This window comes from Numida meleagris, chromosome 7 (genome assembly GCF_002078875.1).
Source record: "Numida meleagris isolate 19003 breed g44 Domestic line chromosome 7, NumMel1.0, whole genome shotgun sequence".
NCBI classification, from domain to species: Eukaryota; Metazoa; Chordata; class Aves; order Galliformes; family Numididae; genus Numida; species Numida meleagris.
Window position 1 is genome coordinate 13768862 of NC_034415.1, and position 22915 is coordinate 13791776.

A 22915-nucleotide genomic window follows, 5' to 3' on the forward strand; every position below is an offset into this window, starting at 1 on the left:
AAATTTTGGCAATCATTTGTAATCTTCCTCTTTTACCATAATTATTTCAATTGAATTCAAAATATAGGCTAGAATTTATTGCAGATTCCACCTTTACAAACAGTTGCAAAATCTTTCTATACATCCATTATACTAAATAAATTCATCATGAAACAAAACAGTATCTACACATTCTTTTCATATTCTAAAACAGTTTTTTCAAAATATTGTTCAGATAGATTGCAGTCATATTTTTATATATTTTTTTTGCTAGATTTGCACAAGACCCAACTAAATCCCACTGAACATCTTGTGAAAAAGAAAACACAGAAAGTTCAAAATGGACCCCAAATTTCTCCCTGGCTCTGAAAATAGGAAGGGAGCTACCATTCTGAATGCTAGCAGACACTTTATGTATTCACAAAGTACAGTGAAATTATTCAGAGAATGTTGACAAAAAATACAAGGTTAAATGTCCTTTAGGATCTTTTAGAATATATTAAGGACTTGTTATTTGAAACAGGCCAAATATCATGGATACAGCATAGATCAGATATCATGAACCTTATTTACTAGTATGCAATTTACTAATGAAAAATATTAAAAACTAAACAAAGTAAATATCCTCCAAATAAAAAAAAATCTTAACAAGATGGATGTTACATCCACAAATTCTTCTTTCTTTAGATCCACTTGGCAAATTATAGCTTAGACCCAAAGCAGGTTTTGAGAGATTGCCTACTTCCTTATTCCAGGAACCATTCATATTCTTTGGTAATGTTGTTTGTCAAAGCACCTGCCTCCAGGCAGCACACTCTCTTTTTCAAGTCAAAGGAGGCAAAACATGCAACTGCCTTCGGGCCAGCTGGCCGTTTGAGTTGAGATTTCTTGTAGTTGGCTGCTATGTCCTCATTCCAATGTACTTATGTCACAGTCTTGCAGAATGCCACTGCTAAGTTTGTAGCTGCTTTTCAGCACAAGCTTATCAGTATCTCTGATGTGTCAATATAAATAGACTAGTACAGGGAAATCTCAGTCAATCAGGTTGCAGTGAACTATAGGGGCTTTTGGGTACCAGCTCTGCAATGAAGCCTTATTTTTGGAGGTGCTTCTGAGTTGAAGAATTCTTGAATATAAGAAAATATAGTTTTCAACTGTGTTCAATTTCCCTCAGCAGTGGAGATGTGGCATACACTAGAATTATTTCAATTAATTCACTTATTTGGCAGGAGGTTTATGAATAAAAAAAATCCAAGAGCTTCTTCTTCTTGAAGTTCCATGCAATATTGAAACTGAACTTTTTTTCTTACAACAAAAAAGGAATAATTGGCATTCGAACAGTTGGATAATCCTTGAATTCCCGTATGTAGGTATAGTGTTTAGCCTTTGCCCAGATTGTCATCTGAATGAAGCAAAGCAAGGTGAACAGCCCCACTGGGAGGAAGGGGAAAAGAAAAAAAGAACAAAACACTTCACTGTCAGAGAAAGTACAAACTCTTGTTGCTGACAACACTTCAGGAAGAAGTACCAAAACATTGCTTACCTGGAACACATTGAGTCATGATAGTGAAACTGATCCATGTCCCCACCTGTTTTGGCCAAGGAAATTTAAAATATTTCTGATGACAGCATTTGCATTTATGTCTCTATTGATCAAATACAACCTTGTCCTAGTATAGGCAAATAAAAAAGCCAAGGTCAGCCAAATCAGTTTCTATTGTTAATAACTTCTAACCAAAATGTGAACAGTGCCTTGTTATCACAAACAAATTCTTCACGTTTGCTTCCATAGTTAATGTGATAATTGTAAGCATTACAGCAGGGCTTCTTTTCCTTTTCCTTACCTAATTTGCATTTGTCACTCATCCATCAGTGCTAGAAACAGTAACTTTGTATAGTCTGAGGCCTGATACTCTTCTCATTAACACTTGCTAATCCCCACTGAAGTCAAAACCTGATGCAGTCTTTATGCACCTGAGTGAATTTTACACTGAGTTGCAATACTTTAAACTACTTCCGAGCTGAGTCAGGAGTTTGTCTCCTGATTAAGGAATATGAAGCAATAAACTGGTTCAAGCTTCTAAACCAGACAGCAGCAACACAATCAACTGCATAACTAAAGAAAACAGAGATTAAGATCTGGCAGTTATTGCCTCATACCCCTGCTTCGCCATTTTCTCTACCACAATATCTTCTATTTACCTGTGCACAATCTTATTGCACACTGTGATATTCCTGGGCCCACATATTCTAAATCCACTAGATGCCCAAATCCCCTCGCTGCAACATATCCTTGATGTCAATTCCCCTATTCCTCTCTGCAACATTTTCACTGCTTCAAAGTATATCTGTATCTTGTCTACAGCTGTATCTTGTCTTCAGCTACACTGAAGCTCAGGCCGAACTGTTTCAGAGTTTAACGTTCCAAAAGAAGTGAAGACACATCCAGCAAAACTAAAATGTTAACATTTTGTTTGAAAATACATACCTCATAGGTATAGTTAGGACAAGATACAAAGAAAAACAGCCATGTGAAAGGATTCTTTGTTGGATATGGGATCTTACGAGTTTTGGACCCTATAGATTAGAAAACAAATCACAAAATGTTCACACTCCTGGGCATATTATCTGCAATGAAGACAACCCAAACCTGCCTACTCTTCTGTCTTATCACTGTCAGAGGGGCAAGCAGGATGTGGGAAAACAAGATGTTCTCTAGACCCACCAGAAGGAATAGGATAACTGTGAGGAAATGCTCTGGGTATTAGAAAGACAGCTACATAATTCTTTGATCACAGTCACGCCCATAAAAGGTACCTCAAGCATGTTTTATATGTTAGAAGTTAAAGGTGTTCTCCAGATGTCACAGGATTGGATTTTAGTAGTCATAGTTGATATCCATTGCTCAGTTCATGCACAAGGAGCTTTAGACTGCACAAAGATCTTGTGCTTCTCTATAGAAGTCAGTGGAATTACTTTCCCTTGCCCACCGAAGTGCAGCTTATAACAGTACTATTTCCTTCTGTACTACCAGCATAAATGATACAGCTGGTCACCCCAGCACAATCTGGCCCTAACCACAAAAAATTACAGTAAGGTAAGTGTGGTTTGACAGTCTTTTGTTGGATTCCTTGCACTGTCTAATCTCCCCTAGTATCCAATCTTTACAGTGCTGAACAACCTGATTTTCCACAACAGTCACAAGGTGGGTATCAGCACCCTCCAGGATCAGTCAGTCCTTTCATGAGGCAGTATAATTGTAGAAGTGAAGTACTGAATGGCGGCACAGAAGGAAAAAAAAAATGCAATTTTTACCATCTCTCCGGAGGTCACTAAGAGCAACATGAATGGAAAAATTTCCAGCTTCACATAGCTGCAAGAAAAGGTATGACAGTTAAAAACACTCTTCCTTTCTACATGCTCTTCTCCCTTTTGTCACTTCCTGGGGAATTTAAAAACAACATAAAAAAAGAGTCTGTTGTAAACACGATTAAAAATGGGAGTTAATGTGTTGCAAATAACCAAGACATTATGTTCTGTTACATATTTATGAGATTTGCCAATAAATGTAGACTCGCTATCCAAAAGATCAAATTTACTTCTTATGCAGTCCCTGTGAGATCTAAGGGCAATAAACCAAAGAGATAAAAGCAAGTCCAGGAGCTACTTGCTTTGTCTTTTGGCTACTCCCACATCTTTAAAAACACCAGAAAACTTTATTTGGATAGTTTTGGTTTCTCAAAAGTCATTGAAATCCCAAGGATTGGACTCAAAGGAAGTTTTCTTCTCTAGACTATAATCAATATGAATCAAAATGTAATTGACCCAGCTTCCTCACTGGTTTTAAATAATGAGTCCCCAATCAATTATGTGGAAAGTGTACTGGAATAACCTATTTATATGACTGTGGATAGTTTCTTCAGTGTCTGCCCTGTATATCTATTAAAACAAATGACTGGTGGTCAGACCTCCTGAGTTTTATCGCAAGCTCTGTATACGTTTACGAAGTCTCTTTATAAAATGGGACTAGTTTACCACCTCATAGAAATTTCATACTGGAAAGATGCTTTGAGAGCCTCTGGTAACTGGGTGTTAATTTCTCAAAGCAAGCGAACAGCTGATGTTTTAAATGAGTTCGACATAAGTGGGAAGAACGGGTACGTCTTTGTTGGCTACACTATGCGGCTATGGAAATGTTCCTAGGAACTCTGAGGATGAACAGACAATGTCTTAAGAATTTTGTTTCATAAAAAATCCTTAAAAGGCTTTAAATGCCCCTGCAACACCTACTTCCCCTTGCTCCATCTGCTGCAAGCAGATGCATCAAAAGGAACATCTTCCTCTAGAAGTAAGTAATGTACCATCTTAGTCGGCCAGTTCTCTAAATTTTATGAGCTGTTGTGATTCTTAACATTCAATAAATAGTTCACAAGACAAACTCACTGGCTGTGTCACAAACTGATCATGCCAGGATTCTTTTAGAGACTGGAGATCACCCTAACAGATCAATAACCCGTTCTAGTCTTAGAATGGATACTTAATCAGAATCTTCCCTTGTGTACAAGATCACATTAAAATCTGACAGACATGGCCGCTCTGCATGCAGGTGGTCAGCTTTAGTTTGTTCCAAGTATTCTAGTTTTAAGTATCTGCTTATCCTACCCATTCTTACACTTACACAACATAATAAATAAACCAGCATGTTTCAGAATTTCATGAAAAGAGCAATAGACCTACCAGAAACATGATCACAGCAAAATTAATCTGTTTTTTCCCATAAGCTATAAAACAAAATGTTTACAAATGGTTAGCTCTAAAATACAACCAATAAAGGACTTAAATCATATTGAGAGCTGTAATGCTACTTACAAGGAGGAGTGTAAAGAGGATGATTGATGTAATAAGCAAGCCAAGCTGCAAATCCCCAGTAATACAAGCAGTTCTGAAAAACAGGTAATTTTTCTTTGTTTTAGTATCATCTTGGAAAGAATTCACTGCAAGGACCACTGATAACAACCAATTGGGCTGATCCTCCAAGTTGCTGATAATTCAACAAGAAGTGATGATACTGGGTGTGGTAAGGCAGGAGCAGACAACAGGAAATAAGAGGGAAGAAGTAGTGCTCATAGGGTAAGATTTCCCTGAATATTTTTATAGCTGTTAAGTTTATAAACAGTTTTAGAAAGTATGAATCTACTATTGAAAACAGATTTCTCTTACCTCACAAACCACGTGTTCAAAGATGATGTGCCATACAGACTTTATGTTCAGGAGAGACTTGTTTTACTAACCCTTGAGACTTCACAAAATCTGATTTAGGCACTGTGCTCTCTTCCCTGCTTATTTCTTTGTATTGCCCAATTTCTTGACACTCCTCTTCTCTTTTATCCCATCAGGGTTTTTCTCCGTCACATGATTTAACTTTTCTTTCCTTAAATCATCACACATGACTTTTCCTTCTGCCCCCTTTACTGTGGTATCTTTACTTTGTTCCTTTTGGTGATCCAGCTTCCATACAGCTCTCACTGTACTGACTCATTCCTGACCAATTTCAGAGCTTGTTCAGCAGCTTTATCCATTAAAAAAAAAATCCTACTGAAAATTGCAGACCAATTCGACAGACACGTAGACCAATTCTTATCCAGCGCTGCATCCTTTCATGTCCTGACTGTTTTAACTCTTTTTTTTGGCTTTGAATTTTGCAGTCTTTCTACCTTATAAATACCACAACTGCATTTCTAGGAATAATACCTCTAAAAGTGAACACCTCAGCATCTGCAACCCATGCTGAGTGCAAAGTGACAGTGCATTTTTCTGAAAACGCTAGTGATGAGCAACCCCCCACCCTATCCCCATCAGGCATTCTGTTGCAATCCCCTTTCTTTTCAGAATTAAGTGAACCACTGAAGTGATCGGTGACCTCAGACAAAATGGAGACCCCTTAGGATATGCTGTAGTACAAACACAGAACTCCTTGCTCTGGGATTATGTATTAATAAATAACTAATGAGAAAGAGCAAACTATTAACTAACGATTACAGATCAGGTGGGACAAGAAGGGAGAAATTAAATAAATTCCCTGTGATTACCTCCTTTTTTTACCCAGGAAAAGCAGCGGAGCTGGAGGAACAACTCCAGTGAGGATCAGTCTAGTCAGTGTCCTCCCTAATGCTAATTTCTTCTACCATCGCCCTCAATGTGCTAGCTGCTGTACAAACTTAGGTGAAAACAATTTCCTGTAATCTTGAAATGGCAATTTATGAAAACTCTCTCTTTAACTTTGGGCTTGGCACAAGATGAGTTATATGGCAATGTATTTTTGTAAAGTAAAGTTAAATAAATGATCATGGCTCAGCTCCCAAAAATACATGTTGTAATTAAACTGAACAAATATTATTCATCCAAAGAACATGATTTACCACAAGAATTAAAAGATATACCTCAGTTATAACAAAAAGCTATAAATATGAGTGAGTCTGCCACTGCTACGATCATGCTACACATGACAAGCTATCACTAGAAGCCTTACTGCTCATACAAATGTCTCCAGTGAGGTTCAGATGGGAACAGCACATTATGCCCAGGCTTAATAAATTCATTTGAAGGAAGGGAATTGTTTCTGTGCATCTTTCTTATTCCAGGTAAATAAAAAGCCATCAGGTCCAGATATTGCAAAGATCCCACAAATAAACTATTCCTAAGTTTTAAAAGTTTTGGTTAGGATTTTTGTTTTCTCTCCTCCAATTTATCATTATTCCTATAATGATCAAAATGATGTCTTAATGTCTTGCCTGTTTACTCATAGCCAGTGGTACCCTTTTGTTTGTTTCGTTATATTGTCTGCTGGTTTAAATGGTATTTCTTTAGCTCTAGCATATTCTTTGCACCAGATATGATCATAGGAATCAACAACATCCTGTCTTTTTACCCTTTCTTTTTTATCTTTGAGGAATTCCACTGGTAAACTCCCAACTATTGAAGGTCTGACAGAATCTTTTCTGGCACAACTGCTATGATCTTTTCTTTAGGTAGCTCCTTTATCACCACACAATTTTTGTACTAATCCCTATTCTACTCGTACCAAGACAGCCATCTGCCAAGTAAGCCAGGTCTTCTGTCTTGACATTGCCTAGAAAATCAGGTATCTTAGAAAGAATTCTACTATGTTAGTATAGCATGAACTGCTCGTTGTGAACCCTTGCTGCATTTTACTGCACTGTTTATGTCTATTTCCCTTTGGTGAAGAAAGGATGAAAATCACAAATCATCAATTTCCGTCTCAGGTCTCTGCTTATTGAAACTGAAGTGTCTCTTTTTAAACGTAGCATTCTGTTTTGCTTTGGAAATTAGCATCTGCTTTGTAGGTGATCATACACTTAAAGTAAGAAGCTTTGGCTACCATCTGTGTGTGAGAGAAAGAAGGGAAGAGGATGTGATATTTTTTTGATTGGTGCAATTCTGGAGTAACACATCAAAATCAATGAAATTATAAAAATCAAACCCAAGCGCTGCTAAGCAGGGAGATGAACTGTCAGCAACTTTACAGATGAAAGCAAGTACCACCAACCTGAAAAGGAGGAAAAGTAAATGTAATCAGAGTGACTGGTACAAATGACATTTTGTTTGGTCTGAAACGAACTAGCAGCTCGCAGAGACAGAGGTGAAAAATGACAGTTTTTCACACTCTGCAAATTCTTTTTCAAAGTAAAGTTGCCCATATAGCTGTTGTTTAGTGTGCATTAGCTACAAGAACAAGTCTTTAAGAGATCTGCTAGTATTTAACAACCCCCGCATTCTTCTGCTTCAGAAAACACTGACAGTAAGGGAGGATTCTTTCTGGGATCCACTGGCTCAGCTTTCTCATTCCATGTAGAAAGCATGAAGCTGTTGCCAGAACTACCAGAGCCACTGCATAGCTCTAAGAAGTTTGCCATACGGTAAAGTTTAAACAGCCTGGAGTATCACTGCCATAATGCAAAGTCCAAGAGACTGTCTAAATACAAAATATTAACCACTCAAATACTGATGCTATACTTTGTGCTTTTAAAATTGTACATTATAATCTCTTGTTTTCCTGAGTATAAAGAGCATGTTTGAATAGCAGTGTGTACTCTGTTGCTAACATTTTTGAAAAACCACACCATGTATAAGTGTGCAGCTCTGTAGACTACTAGGAAATAGGGGATCTGCATCTTGTTGGCTGCCTTATGCCATAGCAGCACTGACAACATCAGGGGGTGCTCCTGAGTGAGAAGAAAATACAGAACAACTAGGCTGCTTTGCAGTGGAACAGTGAAAGGTAAATTAACAGTTCCTTATGAAAATGACTTTTAAAAAAAAAGGTTTTTCTTAAAAACAAAAACAAACAAACAAAAAAAAAAACAACAACAAGGAAACCTCTCAATGTTGTACCTGTCTGTGCTACCTTAAAAGTCAACTTTGTTACTAAAGCCTTTGCACCCAGGGAGCTAGCTGAGTAAAACAAAGGGAGTGCTGAAAGTTTCAAATTATAAAAGAGCAATGAAAAAACTATAATGTGAACAACTGCATAGCAACATGAGGGTTATACAATAGTGACATTAAGAAATCTTCTGAAGGAGCTACAGATTCATGGGTAAGATTTGCTGCACATTACTAAAAAAGCCACATCCAAAAAAAATCTGCGCTGCAGAGGCAGAGAATAGGTTGGCTAGGTTGGACTTGTAAGGGGCTATGGATAGATTCTGTCACAATTTACCTTCACAATATTCCTCAGTGGCATAGTCCCATGGGAGAACCGATGAACAAATATTGTTTCAATCAACCTTTTGATGTAGTGGAAAGAATGGCAGATACATGCCAAGCTAGAAACAGCAAGACAAAAGCATTTAAGAGTGCTTAAAAAAACGTGTGGCAAGACATTTGGAATAAGACTACAATGCTAACAAGAAATACAGCTCAAGCCTGCAACGGACTTACTTAACTACTGGATGTGGGCTTGATGTAAACCTCTCATCCAGTCCATACACAAAAGGCATGCGGAAATAAAACAGAAAATAGATGAACAATGGACCTGTATATTCTATCAAAAATACCTGCAAAAAGAGAGAAAATAATTAGACAGCTGAATCAGATGGTGGTTCTGCTTTGGTTTCTTTGTAATAAGTAATGCAGTGGGATAAACACTTCCACTGACCCAGAATGGCATTTAGAGATGCAGGGGGAGAATAGCAGCTTTGGGCTTAGGCTATGAAATCACTAGACATGCACATAAAAGTTTTGCAATGCATTTGCCTCAGTTGCATACGAACAGCCACTGCCAATGCAGATGACACAGCATGGGTATGAAAAGGTAATCATGGTAGCCCAGAGATCATGATAAATGGGCATGCAGGTTACATTTATGCAGCTCTCACCCTTCTCTTGCCCTCAAAACATACTTATTTTGTTTATTTTGGGTTAAAATGAAATTAGGTGAAGAATTTATCTTGAAAGATGTGAGCTTTATTTCTAATTAAGGAATTTCATTTAACCTAGAAAAACAGTTTGCAAGGGTTCAGGTGACCCCGTCTGTATGAACAGTTAGCACAGCAGATATTCCAGAAAACAATTCATTCTATGCTCAGATAATCTTTCATTTGGAAAAACAAAACAAACACCACCAAGAACAAAGTAACAACTAGAGGAAACCAAATAAGCTATTATCTAACTTAATTTCATTCCAGATAGGAATGTATTTCTCATGAGCATCACTTTATATTATACTTTGGACTAAGATTAACAGTTGAATTTTCCACTTTTCTGAGTGACGAAGGTAAGACAACATCTCATTTTTTAAGAAAGAAGGGAAAATGACTGTTCAAAAAAGCATACAATGTGTCACTTTTCTAATGTGTTTAGTTATTTTGACTGGGAGAAAAGTTGTTTTTGTATCAACTTCTGTAACAGAATCAGCATTTTCTGTGGCAAAGGAAGGATTTGATTGCCTTTTTATTTGATAAAACTGAAATATTTCTTGGCTTACATTTGAATGAAGTAGACTGAAGGAGAGGGAGAGCAAGAGGAAAAAGAAGAATAATGGATTGGAAGAAGTCTGGTGTGCGATATTTTGGTATATATTCACATATATGTGTCTTAGTGTCTACGCTGTCATTAGTTTTGCCCATCTTAGCTGATGCACAAACCATAAATCAGTGCCTCACTTACCAGCATAGTCTCCAAAGTAATGATCTAAAGATAGAGTCTTGCAGATTTTTTCTTTTTTTTTTTTTTTTGCCTCCATGAATCTATGCTATTTGTCATTAACACAATATTTTATTAATAGTAAATATGTCTTTAAATTACTGGGTACCTTTTCCTATGTGCTGTGATGTTTGTCTTTGAGCTGAGAGAGTAAACATGAGGTCTTCGTGGATTACAGAAATGATCAGCTGTCATTAGCCTGGCATTAGCATCCTGGGACACAGCCACATGCATACAACTAACTAATTTTACTTTCATGCGTTTTCCTGCTGAAGTCAGCTCAATTACTGACAGGTAAGTTTCTGAGATGCCTCTTTGCAGGTCAAACTTGGAGCGTAATCCTGATCTCTGTCAGGAGAGTTGCACAGGAATTGAGAAACCTAGTTCCTAGTGATTTTGCATTAGATATCTAAATCCATTTGAGAACCTGAACCTTTGTTCAGTATGGCCAAATTAACCTGTAGCAAGTTTTACTCTGCTGCTCTCCTAGAAAACCAGACATTCAGAATGTTTTCTTGCTGCTTTCCCTGGTTAAAATGAACTGAAGCAATGAGGGTTCATTGCCCGCGTCCACTGTCAGAGCAGGCATCATGCAGAAATATTGGAGTGAGACAAAAAGTGATGTAAAGATTAATTATGGAGAAATAGCCATTAAATTGTCTCAAATTTGAAGCATAGCTCACCGTAGTCCATCCTATCTGTGGCCCTAAATCTTTAAAGTATAAAGTAGCAGTTGTGCCAACAGGGAGGTGCTGCAGGATTTCCTCATTCCTCAGGGACTTTCCTTCTGAGAAGGAAAGAGGTAATTACATCTCAGTGAAATTCAAGTAAACTATGCTAGCAAACTATCTTCACACTGTGCTTTTACAAGTCTGTGAGATACTTTGACCCGACATAGGTTTACTGGAATCTAAGTTTAAAAAAAACTAAGGAAGTTTACCCTTAATTTTGAATTATCCCTGGGATCACATGTAAATCTAGGTCCTCTATTCACACCAAGACAGAAGAATTCCCAATCCTATCTGTCTGCCTAGTCTAGTAGACTTGCTTCATCACTGCTACAGCAGAATTTGCTGATGGGCCGCTGCCTTTCGGTGTAGTTCACTGACCTAGTCAGCTTCACCTTCATCTCTCTCTTGCCCGCTTCTCATTGCTCATCAGCAGACACGAAGATGGGATAAGCTGTAATGGGAAAGCCCTCCTACAGATGTTTTTGCCGCCTGTTTTTTTTTCCAAAAAACCAGCCAAGAAATGATTCCACAGGAACTAAGCTGGTGCTCAAGTTTTTTAATTCCTGGATTTGGAGGAATCTGAAAAGGTAGATCTCTGAAGAAGGAAATAAGGCACTCATATACTTGTTTTCCATGGACAGATTCTACATGATGAACTAGTCATCACCAGCATAATTTTAAAGGGAATATATAAATCAAATTAAGCTTAATAGAAGCAGAAGAATGAAGTGATACATTTTATACTGAATGCTAAGATGATTTAACATAATTTGTCAATTAGACCATCTTTTGTGCACCCGGGCCATGTACTCCAAGGCTTCTAGCAGTGATATCTGCAACTACATTAATCCAGTCCACCATACGGCATCAAGATATGTCAGCAAATTCATGGCAATGTGTATTGTATTTGCTTAACTCAAAGGAACTGTAATTCCTGCCTGAGAGCAGAGGATTATGTGAATTGATAGCTGTAACTCTTCAGTGCTGCCAGCTTAGCATCACTACGGGGATCATTTCACTGCAGCTAAGGGAAATTAGTGTCTAGAATCTGTGCTGCATGTCTTTAAAGCAAAGGTGCTCAGTAGTTAGAAAGTGCATTGGAACAATATGCAGACTCCTGAGTTAATTACCAAACATAGGGATGGAACTCTTTTCAATACTTTGAAAGAGTTCAGTTTGTTCTGGAGCCCCTTCAGCCTTCACAGTGCTAAGTAACATAGCTGGAAACTCATTTTTAAGAGCTAATATCCATGCAAAGTACAACTTTTGTGTGAGATCACTGCTCAGAGCTTTATTACTCTAGTCTTCACAGGTACTTACCTGGATCAAGTTTTATTGACTGTCTTGCTGGATACCACTGAGGATCTGTAAAACCATAAATTGTGTGATAAAGAATGTTTGTTTTAGATTATCCAACGTTACAATGAATGAAACACAACAGAGTAAGATTTGTTTGAAGAGATTTAGGAATATTAATGTAATATGAATATCATGAGAAATTAAGCAGCAGGAAAAATACAAAGGTGTATCAAGGTAGTATAAAAAATTGTATTGAAATCTTGCTGTGATCACATTCATGCACAAGTTACTTCACATTATCATAAAATCATAGAATGGCCTGGGTTGGCAGAGACTGTGAAGATCATCTAGTTCCAACCCTTACTGTGTGTATGCATCACATGTTTCAAGTTATATAATTTTCTCTAATTTATATACTGGATATCCCTGATGTAATACAAACTTTTGCAAAAGTTATACTCACATAATTTATGGAACATTGATCTTATCTCCCTAATTGTAGCATTTGGCTCCACCTGGGCAAAAAAGAACATATAAATATATATAAGATGCATGTTTTTGAAGATAGCTATTAGGATTGGTATGAATGATTCAAAATACTTCTTACAGTAAAACTGGAGAATCTGATTTGTGACATCTGTTTCAGAGGCAGCTACTGTGGCAGTGCTCAGTGTTACTACCGAGACAGTTTGATGGCTTCTAAATGAGTAAGGAACAACTGGCACCATCTTAGAGAAGCAAGTGAAATTGTGCTCTTTGCACAAGAGCTCCTTTGTGAAAAAAGATGAAGTACTCTGTATGAGTATGAAGCATATGAAGCATGAATAGTTACAGTCTCTCTAATGCCAAAGGAGGGCTATCAAAATCCTTTTCATGAACACTGACTTTGCTTTTAAAACTGTTAGCAATTTTCAAATAGTCACCTAATGTTTTAAACAGATTTTTATTTTACCTTATCTAGGAAGCATAATTGTTCCTTTGTCTTCCAGTCAAGGATTTCCACCTGATAGGACACAAAACAATAATCATTAATTATTGACTACATAATATCTAAACTCTTAGTTGACTCTCAAATTCACAATCACTATTCAGAATGAGACACCATTTTTCTCTGATCTACGTGCTAGAAACAATTCTGATGTGCTCAAGAGACAGTTTTAATCACAGCCAGGTTCTCAAAGAACTCAACTTGTGAAAAAAGTAACGGTCTTGCCAAATAAGCTGTCTTCCTGGATTAATTCAGAAGCAGCTCATTCACTGATCAAAACATGCATATTCAGGGGTGTTTTCTAAAGCTAAAGCAAAAGGAACAAATAAGGGAAAGAGAAGTTTTATGCAAATCATTAAGGAACAAGTTCATCTTCAGAATTGTTCTGATTTGTAAAACTAGAAAGACAATTTGAGAAAAAATGTAAATGTACACATACATCCATGTAAGCAAATATTTTGAATATGTACAGCATGAAGATTACAGTCCATTGTTCTCAGAACTTGTTAATTGTGAAGAGAGTGAAAAACATCAACAGACATAATGAACAAATGCAGCTAAAAATGGAGACTTCACACATCCTCAGGTGTTTGTTACAGCAATTTTGTAATATTGTGTTATTCTTGCCTCTCAGATCACCTGTATTACAAACTACATATCAGCATTTTATATTCCAAGCGGTGATTTAACGACAGCTCAGACAAGGATAGAGTAGACTATTTTCATGATCAAATGACATTTTGGCAAAAGTTTATTTTAATCAACAGCCAAGCAGAAAAATCCCCAGATGTTTCAAAGCCCTGTGGCAGCAGGCTCTTACAATACACTGTTATGTTTTAATTTCATTTGTTTTCATCAAGAACTTTGTAATGGAACCCTGTGGTATAGCTACGATTGAAGGATCAAAGCTTATCTGTCACACGAGGTGACTGTGACTATCATTACTCAGTTTGTTTTTTGTTCTTTGGTTTTGTTTGTTTTTATAATGAATGCCTAGCATTAATTGCATTTGGTATTAACTGACCAAGAGGATAGATTAACGGTAGACTTTAAATTTGATTCCTGACTAAAAATAGGGGTCACTGTCCAGTATCTTTCTAACAGTTTCTTTGAAGAGATCACTCGGTTAGAGTATCTTATTTCCTTCTTTTACTTGTCCCAAATTATTCTCTCCCTGTTAGTGTAGTAATGAAGCACTTCAGCTCCAGCCAGAAGTATCAGATCTGATCTCCACAAGGGGTACTAATACAGTAGTATTTTCTGCCAGCACACTGTAAGCTCTAAAGGAGGCACCAAGGGAGGTAAGCACTTTTCCTCCTTTGCAATTCATAATGAATGTGTGCCAGATTATTGGGGTATTATATATTTCTCTCTTTGTTGTTTTGGTTTTTTTATATATATTTGAAACAATGTAGATTACAAGTGTTACTGCCTCTGTGGGAGATCTCTGTGGGAAAGCAAATGAAGTGAATTGTGTTCCTCTGCGATGCTGACCTACAACATTCTGACTCTTGCAACCCACAAAACAGGTATTTTGGGGGCTGTAAATCAACGTTTGTGATGCTGAGTTGCTACAAGGTTTATTGAAACCTTTGGTGTATCTCAAAGTTTTTGTATCAAAGAACACCACTGGGCAGCCCTACTAACTGCAGCAGTGACTAGTTTAGAAGCCTCCTCCCCATTCCACACCCATGGCCAGCATGTGCATATTGGATTGGAATCTCTCTCCTCATTCAGTTTCACTCCATAATCTTCAGTGTCCATATTAGAGAAGTCCTCTCCAGACCAACTACAGAGTAGTTTGGCCATCTTTCTACCACTTATGCTCTTCTAATCGGTTTAATCTCATTATGCACAAGGCCAGACAGAAAATTACAAAACATTTGCTTTTGCTCTGCATTCCTGGGGGTAGCTGCACAGAAATTCTGGTATTTCTGTGAATCATTAGAATCAGTGTGGAAAACAACCAAATCACCCAGGATCTTCTGTATTCCCATGTGGTTTAATTCCAAGATGTCTCTTTGAAGTGCCAAACTCGCATACCTTCCTGTATCGCCCGTTTCTTCAAAAATGTAATGGGAGCCTATTTGATGGATCCAAACTTTTTTGAAGGTGCAGTGTCAATGATGAGAGGCAATGGTCACCAGCTGCAGCATGGGAAATTCCAATCAGATACAAAGAAAATGGCCCAACTTTTGACCAGGTAGCCTAGAGGTAATGTAGAATCTCTGTCTTTGGAGATATTTAAAACTGGGCAGGACAAGACCCAGTGCAGTCTGATCTAGTTGCATCCGCTTTTAGCAATAGTTGGACTACATGACTTCCAGAAGTCTCTTGCAACCTCTGTTGTTCAATGAAGGTGTATTTTTGGACAGTCCTTCCTGAACTAGAAACATTTTGGTTACTATCAGTTACTTTCAAGATCTAATCAAATATTAGACATGCTTCCCCCTTTCAGAAAGAGCAACACAAGAACACAACTGTAGATTCCATTCCGGCCTGCAGAAATGTGTATGACAACGGAGTGAAAGCAAGGTAACTGTTTCCTTTAACTATCACTCCTCTTATCAGCGACAGAACATCCCCACAGTAGTAAGCTGTTCCCTGCATAACAGACAGAAAAGACTGATCCAAGCTAAGAAATATTATCTTTTCTGAACATAATGGCCAACCACATGAACCTAGATAGCACTGAACACAGTGTTTCCAGTCTTTGGGCACAGCACCAAGTCAGTTAATGTATTGGTTGGCAAGAGTCTTTAGATACCCAGCAATCTGTTCTTGGAACACCTACTGATGGGTACCATCCCTTTTAAACATAAATTTATGGCTCAGAGAATTTTAATTTTGGAGTGTTCTTAAAGCATTTAGCTTTAAGTCGACACCGATAGTCAATTTGCACTAACGTGGTGTGACTTGCAGTTCACTTATTTGGTGAATTTTTGAAGGCATTTTAAATTACTGCTTGTCTTAAACTATTTTGAACAGAACTTAATCAAAAGGAGCAAAGACTGATAGTGTCTTAAAAGGCCAAGAAAAATTCTGAATTTAGTACAGGTCAAGATCAAAGTAATCAATTTATGATAAAAGCCAAGAAAACTACATTCAAGTGTTAGACTTTTATTCAGAGGGTTAGAAAGTTTATCCATAGGGGGAAAATGGTTGAGCAAACTGTTCGCTGTTTGATTTTTTTTTTTTTTAAGATGGTGTCTCTTAAATAGGATTAGAAAAATACAATAAATCAAATTCTCCCAGTTAAAGCCTGCCAAATGCTTAAGCATCAACAGATATTCAAAAGTGATGTGACAACTATTATGGAAATACTGACACATCATGTTTCTGCATGTTAGAAGCTTTATTTGCAGTCATTTGTACTCAGCAGATTCAGTAAACTCCAAATTCCAGCTTAGAGAGATTTTTTTAACACTGACGTAAGCATATATTGTATTAGTTTATTTTTAAATTAGAAGAAAAAGAAAGAAAAAAAACCCACCTAATTTACAGCCTAGGAACCAAGCAGCCCAAGAGAGAGCTATGCAAAATGAATTAACTATCCCTGAACTACTGGACTGCTTATATAAGTCAGGTTCCTTTAATTTAACCACCAAAAAAATCAGTGGTTGCCACAGTCCTAATTATATCTTTCTAAACACTTTATTTTTCCTATAGTATTAGTCATTTTCTCTATTCTCCTAGAAATTTCTGGAATACTGTGTTTTTCATGAAGGAAGCAGACATGCCTCAGTGTGATTTCTCACTGGTGCGTATTGGAAATAGCTTTCTTAAAGTCATTAGAGTTAAGCCAAGGGGAAATTGCAGTAGTTTTCAGTCATTAACCTGAAAACTGTGTTTGTGCTGCTGCTACAACTTACTTTCAGTCTGAAACCTCCTTTGCAGAGGAACAAGCAAACCATTGCAGAGGATGTGTCTAACAAACCGTCCACCTTTCTGATATGGCTAACACAGGGTGAATTAGAGTAATGAAACAGCAAGAATGTGGTGAACAGGGAGAGGGTAGAAGACAGACATAGGGATTGAGATTTTCCAGCAGCAGAAGCATTGTCTTTGTATTTAATAGTTTTTTTTTTAATGCATTTTTCTTCAATGTTTTTCTACTTGCCTTTTAAACCTGTGTAAACTTTTAACATGCATAGCATCATGAGGTGGTGAGTTCCACAACTTAACTACATGCCGTGCAAAGAAGTCTCAGAGCAGAACCAAGGCAAACGTTTAACCACAAAGCCAAATTTCATCATTATCTATTGAGAGCTATACCTTATTCTGTCAGTAGTCCAACTACATAAAGCCTTACCTCTCTGAAGTAAAGAGCTCATATTTCACGAAACTATAATCTTATTACTATTCCACCGAGTTTAAAAAAGGAGATGCAGTGATACTTAGACAATTAAATTTCTCTTTCATAAAACAGATGTCTAACTTGTACAGGTTCACAAAACACACAGCAGGTGTGCTCAGCCTCCTAAATTCTGCTCCTATGTATGCCAATGAGAGCAATCATCTGGAATGTACTGAAACTCAGTATCTTTTTATTTCTTCCACCTGTTTCAGACTTGTTAGCTACACATGCTTGCACATAAATCCTTAAGGACCTTGATCCAGTAAGCATCTTCATTCCAAGGTCAGCACAAAGCACAGAATTTAGATTATTTCTGAATGAAACTAAGCTGTTGCAGAGGAGGTGATGCAGTCCTGCATGCTTTATATGTAATGGTTAAATACACTTCCAAGAAGTGGAAATCTGCTTTAGACTATCTTCTGCCATTACCAACTCCTCTCGTAGAATCTGAGCCGCGAAGGAATAAAGGTTTCAGTAGACCAAAAAGTACAGACAGGAAAGGACAGGAGTGTTTTCCAGTAAAAAGAGGGAGTCTTCTACCAAAAAGAAATCCTAAAACCCCATCTTTCTGGATTGCTTTAAGCATTGCTTCCTTCCATTGTCATTCTGTTCATCACTTCCCTGCAGCAGATGCTTTCTGCTGTGTTTTCACCCAGTGAAGGAGTAGAGTTGAAGTAAACTTGAATGGATAGCTTAACCAAATTGTCATAACCACTCTTGGAGCTGGGTGCCTAACATGACTGCATGGCAAGCTTAGATTGCTTTGTTGATTTGGACTTGTGAATGGTAACAGGTGGAGGTCTACAAACGGTCATCCTTCAGAAAGAGAAATCCATTTATATAATTGATTGAAAGAGTCTGTAAGAATAGTCAGGAAGGAAAACAAAGGTTTATTCCCTTGGAGTGGGAGGTTGGATTTTTGTCCCTTCTCCAAAAAAAAAAAAATGGAACAGCTGTTAGAGGTTTATGTGTTAGAGGTTGTTACAGTGAATTCTGACTCCTGAAAGCCTATGAAAGCTTTCCAGTTTTTGCTATCATTATATCTTCCAAGAGGATACAGAAGATGGAAAAGTGACCTGCACCAGTTAATTCTGACTCAGTGGGTATTTTCTTGCACTGACTAACACAGGGCTGCACACTGCCAATTTCCCAGTCATGCTGAAGACTCGCATCATTCACTGAGTATCACTGTCACTATTAAGCAGACTGGAGTGCTTCCATCGGAGAACCTAAGCCAGCTTTGATGCAATACAAAGTAGACATCCAGGTTTTTCAACAGCACTTCATAGCCTTTTACATGTGCAAAAGAGACTATCTGTAGCTCAGGTCTCAAGTTCATAGTGATTATTTTCCACAATGACAATATTCAGGTAGAAGAGGCTTATAAATTCTCTGTGAAAACACAATCATTTCTTTGAATCAGCACTGTGATTTGCAATATTGTACTTCAGTATCTATAGTTCCATTATGACTTTTCATGAATCATTTGGTGGACAGATGTCAAAATGTAAATCCAGGGTATGCTTCAAACATGAAACTGAAGAGACTGAAGAGGGGGCTTTTGTACTATTTTTTTTTTTTTAGTCTAGAGGTATCAAGATGGGGTTTGCTGTCTTTTGGCAAGGCAAGGAGACCAGAAAGAGTGGGAAGCCTGAAGCTCTTATACTGACGGCTGAACTCACAGTACTCATATCTACTTTATAAAATATACTCCAAAGAAGTCCATTATTTTCTCTAAAATGAGACTTTTGGTTTCAAAAGCATTCTTCAAATCTTGAATGGCTCCAGGTACTCCCTGCCAAGAAATATTTTATTGCCACATTTCCCTGTACAAAATTTAGAGTTTCTCCCTCAAGTTCCGTAGAGAAAAAGAATAAATTGCCCATCTCTTAAATGAAGCAGCACAACTGACTGTACAAAGTGTTAAGGATATGGAGAAGTGATGAGGGAAGAGAAAGGGAGAATGTTTTTCCCCATATTCTCATCTCTTTCTATGATGATTATTGTATGTGTTACTTGTGAAAAGCAGATGACATTTTCAAATGGCAGGGCAATTTTCAGCAGTCTCCCTTTAAATGACTGTTCAGACATCTCACACATGGCCTTGTCTTGCTCGGGCAGCTCTTGGAGTATACAGAATCTTAAAATCTTCTGCAGTCCTGCTTTTGGCACTTGCCCTCAGCGTCTCTACTTGATGAGGCTTTAGACAGCATAGCTCTGAGTGGAAGAAGCCTTTGTAACAGGAGCTGTGACATCTCAGCAATGCTGGCTAGGCAGCAGCCATCCCCCTGCATTCAGAAGGTTTTCATCACAGTCAGAAGGGGGAGAAACTTTAAATGCCAGCAAGGATAGGGGGTGGGGAGGAGGGAGGCAGTACATTATTGCTTTTAGCGGTACTGCATATGTCAGCTCAATCTATCCTCAGGGAATGAAGACTCCCAAACATTTTTGGTTAGTACTGCTTACAAAGGGCACTTCCCATCCAAACCAGTTAAGGAAGCAAAATTACAACTGAAGCTCTTACAACACTGATTCTCTACAGTATTTGCTTAAGCATGTTTCCTCTAGGAAGACAGAGGACCGTGCTATTTTTTCTATGTGTGATGCTTTGAAAGACCTTAAACTGTCAAATAGAAAGAAGAGTAGAATTCATCAGCTTAACTTCAGAGCTCTGCGCTACAGATATTTACATCTGAGCACCTCATATAAGCCTTTTGTAGGGAAAGGAGAAAAGCTGGCGCTTTCAGGATAAGCCATATCGTAAGCTTTGAGACACATTTAAAATAGGTCCGAAGAGTTATTTTCTGATCAGTTTAGATAAATGAGCACTCCTATAGAACATCAGTTATCTACCAGTCTCTGGTATCATAGATCTCTACGTTCTGGGTGGTGAATCTCTCCTAATTATCAGGTGCGGTGCTTTCAGGCATGCACACAACTCTGAACAGTAGCTGTTCTTGCTACACTTCTTCTGAGCTATTGGTGATAAAACAGCTCTTGAGATGAAATGAGAAACATAGCAGCACCCAAACAAGATCCACTGGAGCGTTACCGCAGAACAAGAAGCATGCAGGCAGCCATTTAGATGAGGGTCTAGGAGTGCAGGAGACCTGACCATCTATCAGTTCCAATGCAGACGTCTCGTAAGCAGAGGCAAATTACTCAGCCAGTCTGGACTTTTTGGTGCTGATCCATTAGATCCAGCATACTTGGGCTTAATTTAGTTGTTGCTCATAGTTCTTGGCACTTAACTTTGAACACAGCCAATTCAAAGAAAGAAGCTAAAGGTGATTCCAGAGCTGCATCTACCTTTCACTGGCTTCTTAAAAGTCATGTTAATATAACGTTCCCTACTTCTGAAGTCTTCAGCAGCAATGGGAAATACTCTCATAAAAGAACTAACAGCCAGTGTCTGATCACGAGCAGTCGGTCTGGCGTTCTTGCCCATCTTTTTGTAGGTCCATTCATGGGTAAGGGAGAGGACCTTCCTATGTACTCAGTATGAAATTGATTACATACTGGCCTTGATAAAATGCCCCAAAACAGGGATATTCCACCTCCAATAAACCTCTGCTAAACTTGTAACTGTCGTATTAGAAAAAGGTCAGGCAGCAAGAGTTTGGTGTTTGCAAAATGTTCTATAATTCTTACTTACAGGAAGCACCACAGAGCAACAATAAAGGGCAAATGGTTTTGAGATGTACAGAGATAAGTACAGAATTGCACACTAATCCAAAGCAGGGAATATTACCACTTGTGGTACCAATAGAGATTTTTTTTTTTTCTCTTATGAAGTCTTGGGAGTGGCGGGACATTTACCTTCTCTCTTTGATAACTCCTTTTTGGATGTTTATTGAGGAAGTGCAATTCAGCATACCAAACTATCTTGAACTTGTAAGAGAAAGCAAATAAGTGGGGACAACGGTGCAGAAAGTGATAGGCAACAGCACTCCACGCTGCCCTGTCCACATCCCACACCTCAGGTCTGCTCAGACACACACTGCACGATTTTGGGCACATCTACTTCTGCTCATTATCTGCTGTGCAGAGAAAAGGACTCAGACACACAAAGCCAACATGTAAATTCATGATACATCTGAATTTGGATTAGCATTGCTTAGATACAGGATATTGATCAGACACCAAAGAGCAGGATCTGCTGCTCCTGTTCTGCCCAGTGAGACAGAGCACGCCATTCCACTTTCTCATGTTTCTCCATATGCAAAATTAGGTAATAACAATGATGTCCATGCTTTAGAGTAATGGGTGTTGTAGAGAAGCTCAGTACAATGGGTGCAGGAGAGCAAACATGCAGGTCAGACATTGAGGACACTGAGAGGGGCATCGCCCACGTGCCTCCTCCTGCAGGTGGATCTCACAAGACTCTGGGACAGCAGTAGAAATGCAGGAGGCGGTGACAAGGTTGGGCATTTTTCCTAAAAAACAGGGAGGTCAGCGTTGCAGGGGAAAGCAGAGAGCAGGCTCCCACCTCGCTCCCACTGCAGCTACAGACTATGCTGAAGCGTGACATCCAGAAAACTTTCATCCCTTTGAAAGGCAACATCCGAACTTTTAGGCCACGGAGAAGCAGGTTCTTTTCACTTGTTTTAGACCCTGTTAATGTTACAGTAACAACTGTTCCGTCGTTTTGTGCATTTTGTGCGGGGAAAAAATGCATTCATTTTTAGCTGAGTCTTGTGCTGGAGAACATGAAGCGTGAGCCCGCAGAACCACAGGGCAGCTGGCATTTAGCCAGCACCGCCTCGCTGTGCAATACGGGCACTCCTAGGGATTTTTGCATTAGCCGGTCTCATTCAAGCAGCGAGCGGGCACGTTGCCCTTCCGACTCTCCAGGTGCATCTCACCACGCACCTTCCGCGTGCACAAGGAGCCGAACGGACGCAGCTCCTGCCCGCAGCCCCGCGCCTCCCACGCAGAGCGCGAACGCAGCCCCGCAGCGGGGCGCTGGGAGCCGCCCGGCAGCCGGGCCGGAAGGCTCGGGGAGTCGGGGACGTCGGGTGCCGAGAACATTCCTCGCTGCCTCCAGCCCGCCCGCTGCGGCTGGGTCTCACCGCCCGAGGCGGCCCGGCTGGCCGACAGCGCTCTCCGCCCCGCGGGACCCGCAAGGAGCCCGGAACCTCCGCGCACCGGCCGCCGGCCGCCTCCGAGCAGCACCGCTAAGCGGTGGCTCCCGCTCCCGGGCACCCCTTCGCCGGCGGCCGCCTCCGCGGGCTCACCCTCAAGCCCCGGTGCCGCCGCCCGCACCCACCTCGAAGAAGCCGGCCCTGCCGCCCATCCTGCGGGCCGCCGCGGCGCCGTCCCCAGCCTCGTGCTGCTGCC

The 22915-nt window shown here is 39.2% G+C and overlaps 1 protein-coding gene across 2 annotated transcripts; it reads right to left on the reverse strand.

The window, feature by feature from the left end:
* On the reverse strand, positions 63–22915 carry TECR (trans-2,3-enoyl-CoA reductase). Of its 2 annotated transcripts, none has more exons than XM_021404331.1 (13): positions 22845–22915; positions 13183–13233; positions 12694–12745; positions 12252–12296; positions 10884–10987; positions 8938–9053; positions 8717–8822; positions 4849–4921; positions 4717–4760; positions 3295–3352; positions 2468–2556; positions 1523–1568; positions 63–1413 (listed from the first exon to the last, which is right to left on the reverse strand). In XM_021404331.1, exons 1-13 carry the CDS (start codon positions 22869–22871, stop codon positions 1286–1288), a joined length of 939 nt encoding a protein of 312 aa, XP_021260006.1. In that variant the 5' UTR covers positions 22872–22915; the 3' UTR covers positions 63–1285. The 2 variants fall into 2 exon arrangements, 1 of the variants encoding a protein (XP_021260006.1); XR_002441049.1 differs by having other exon boundaries at positions 1311–1413; positions 1523–1649.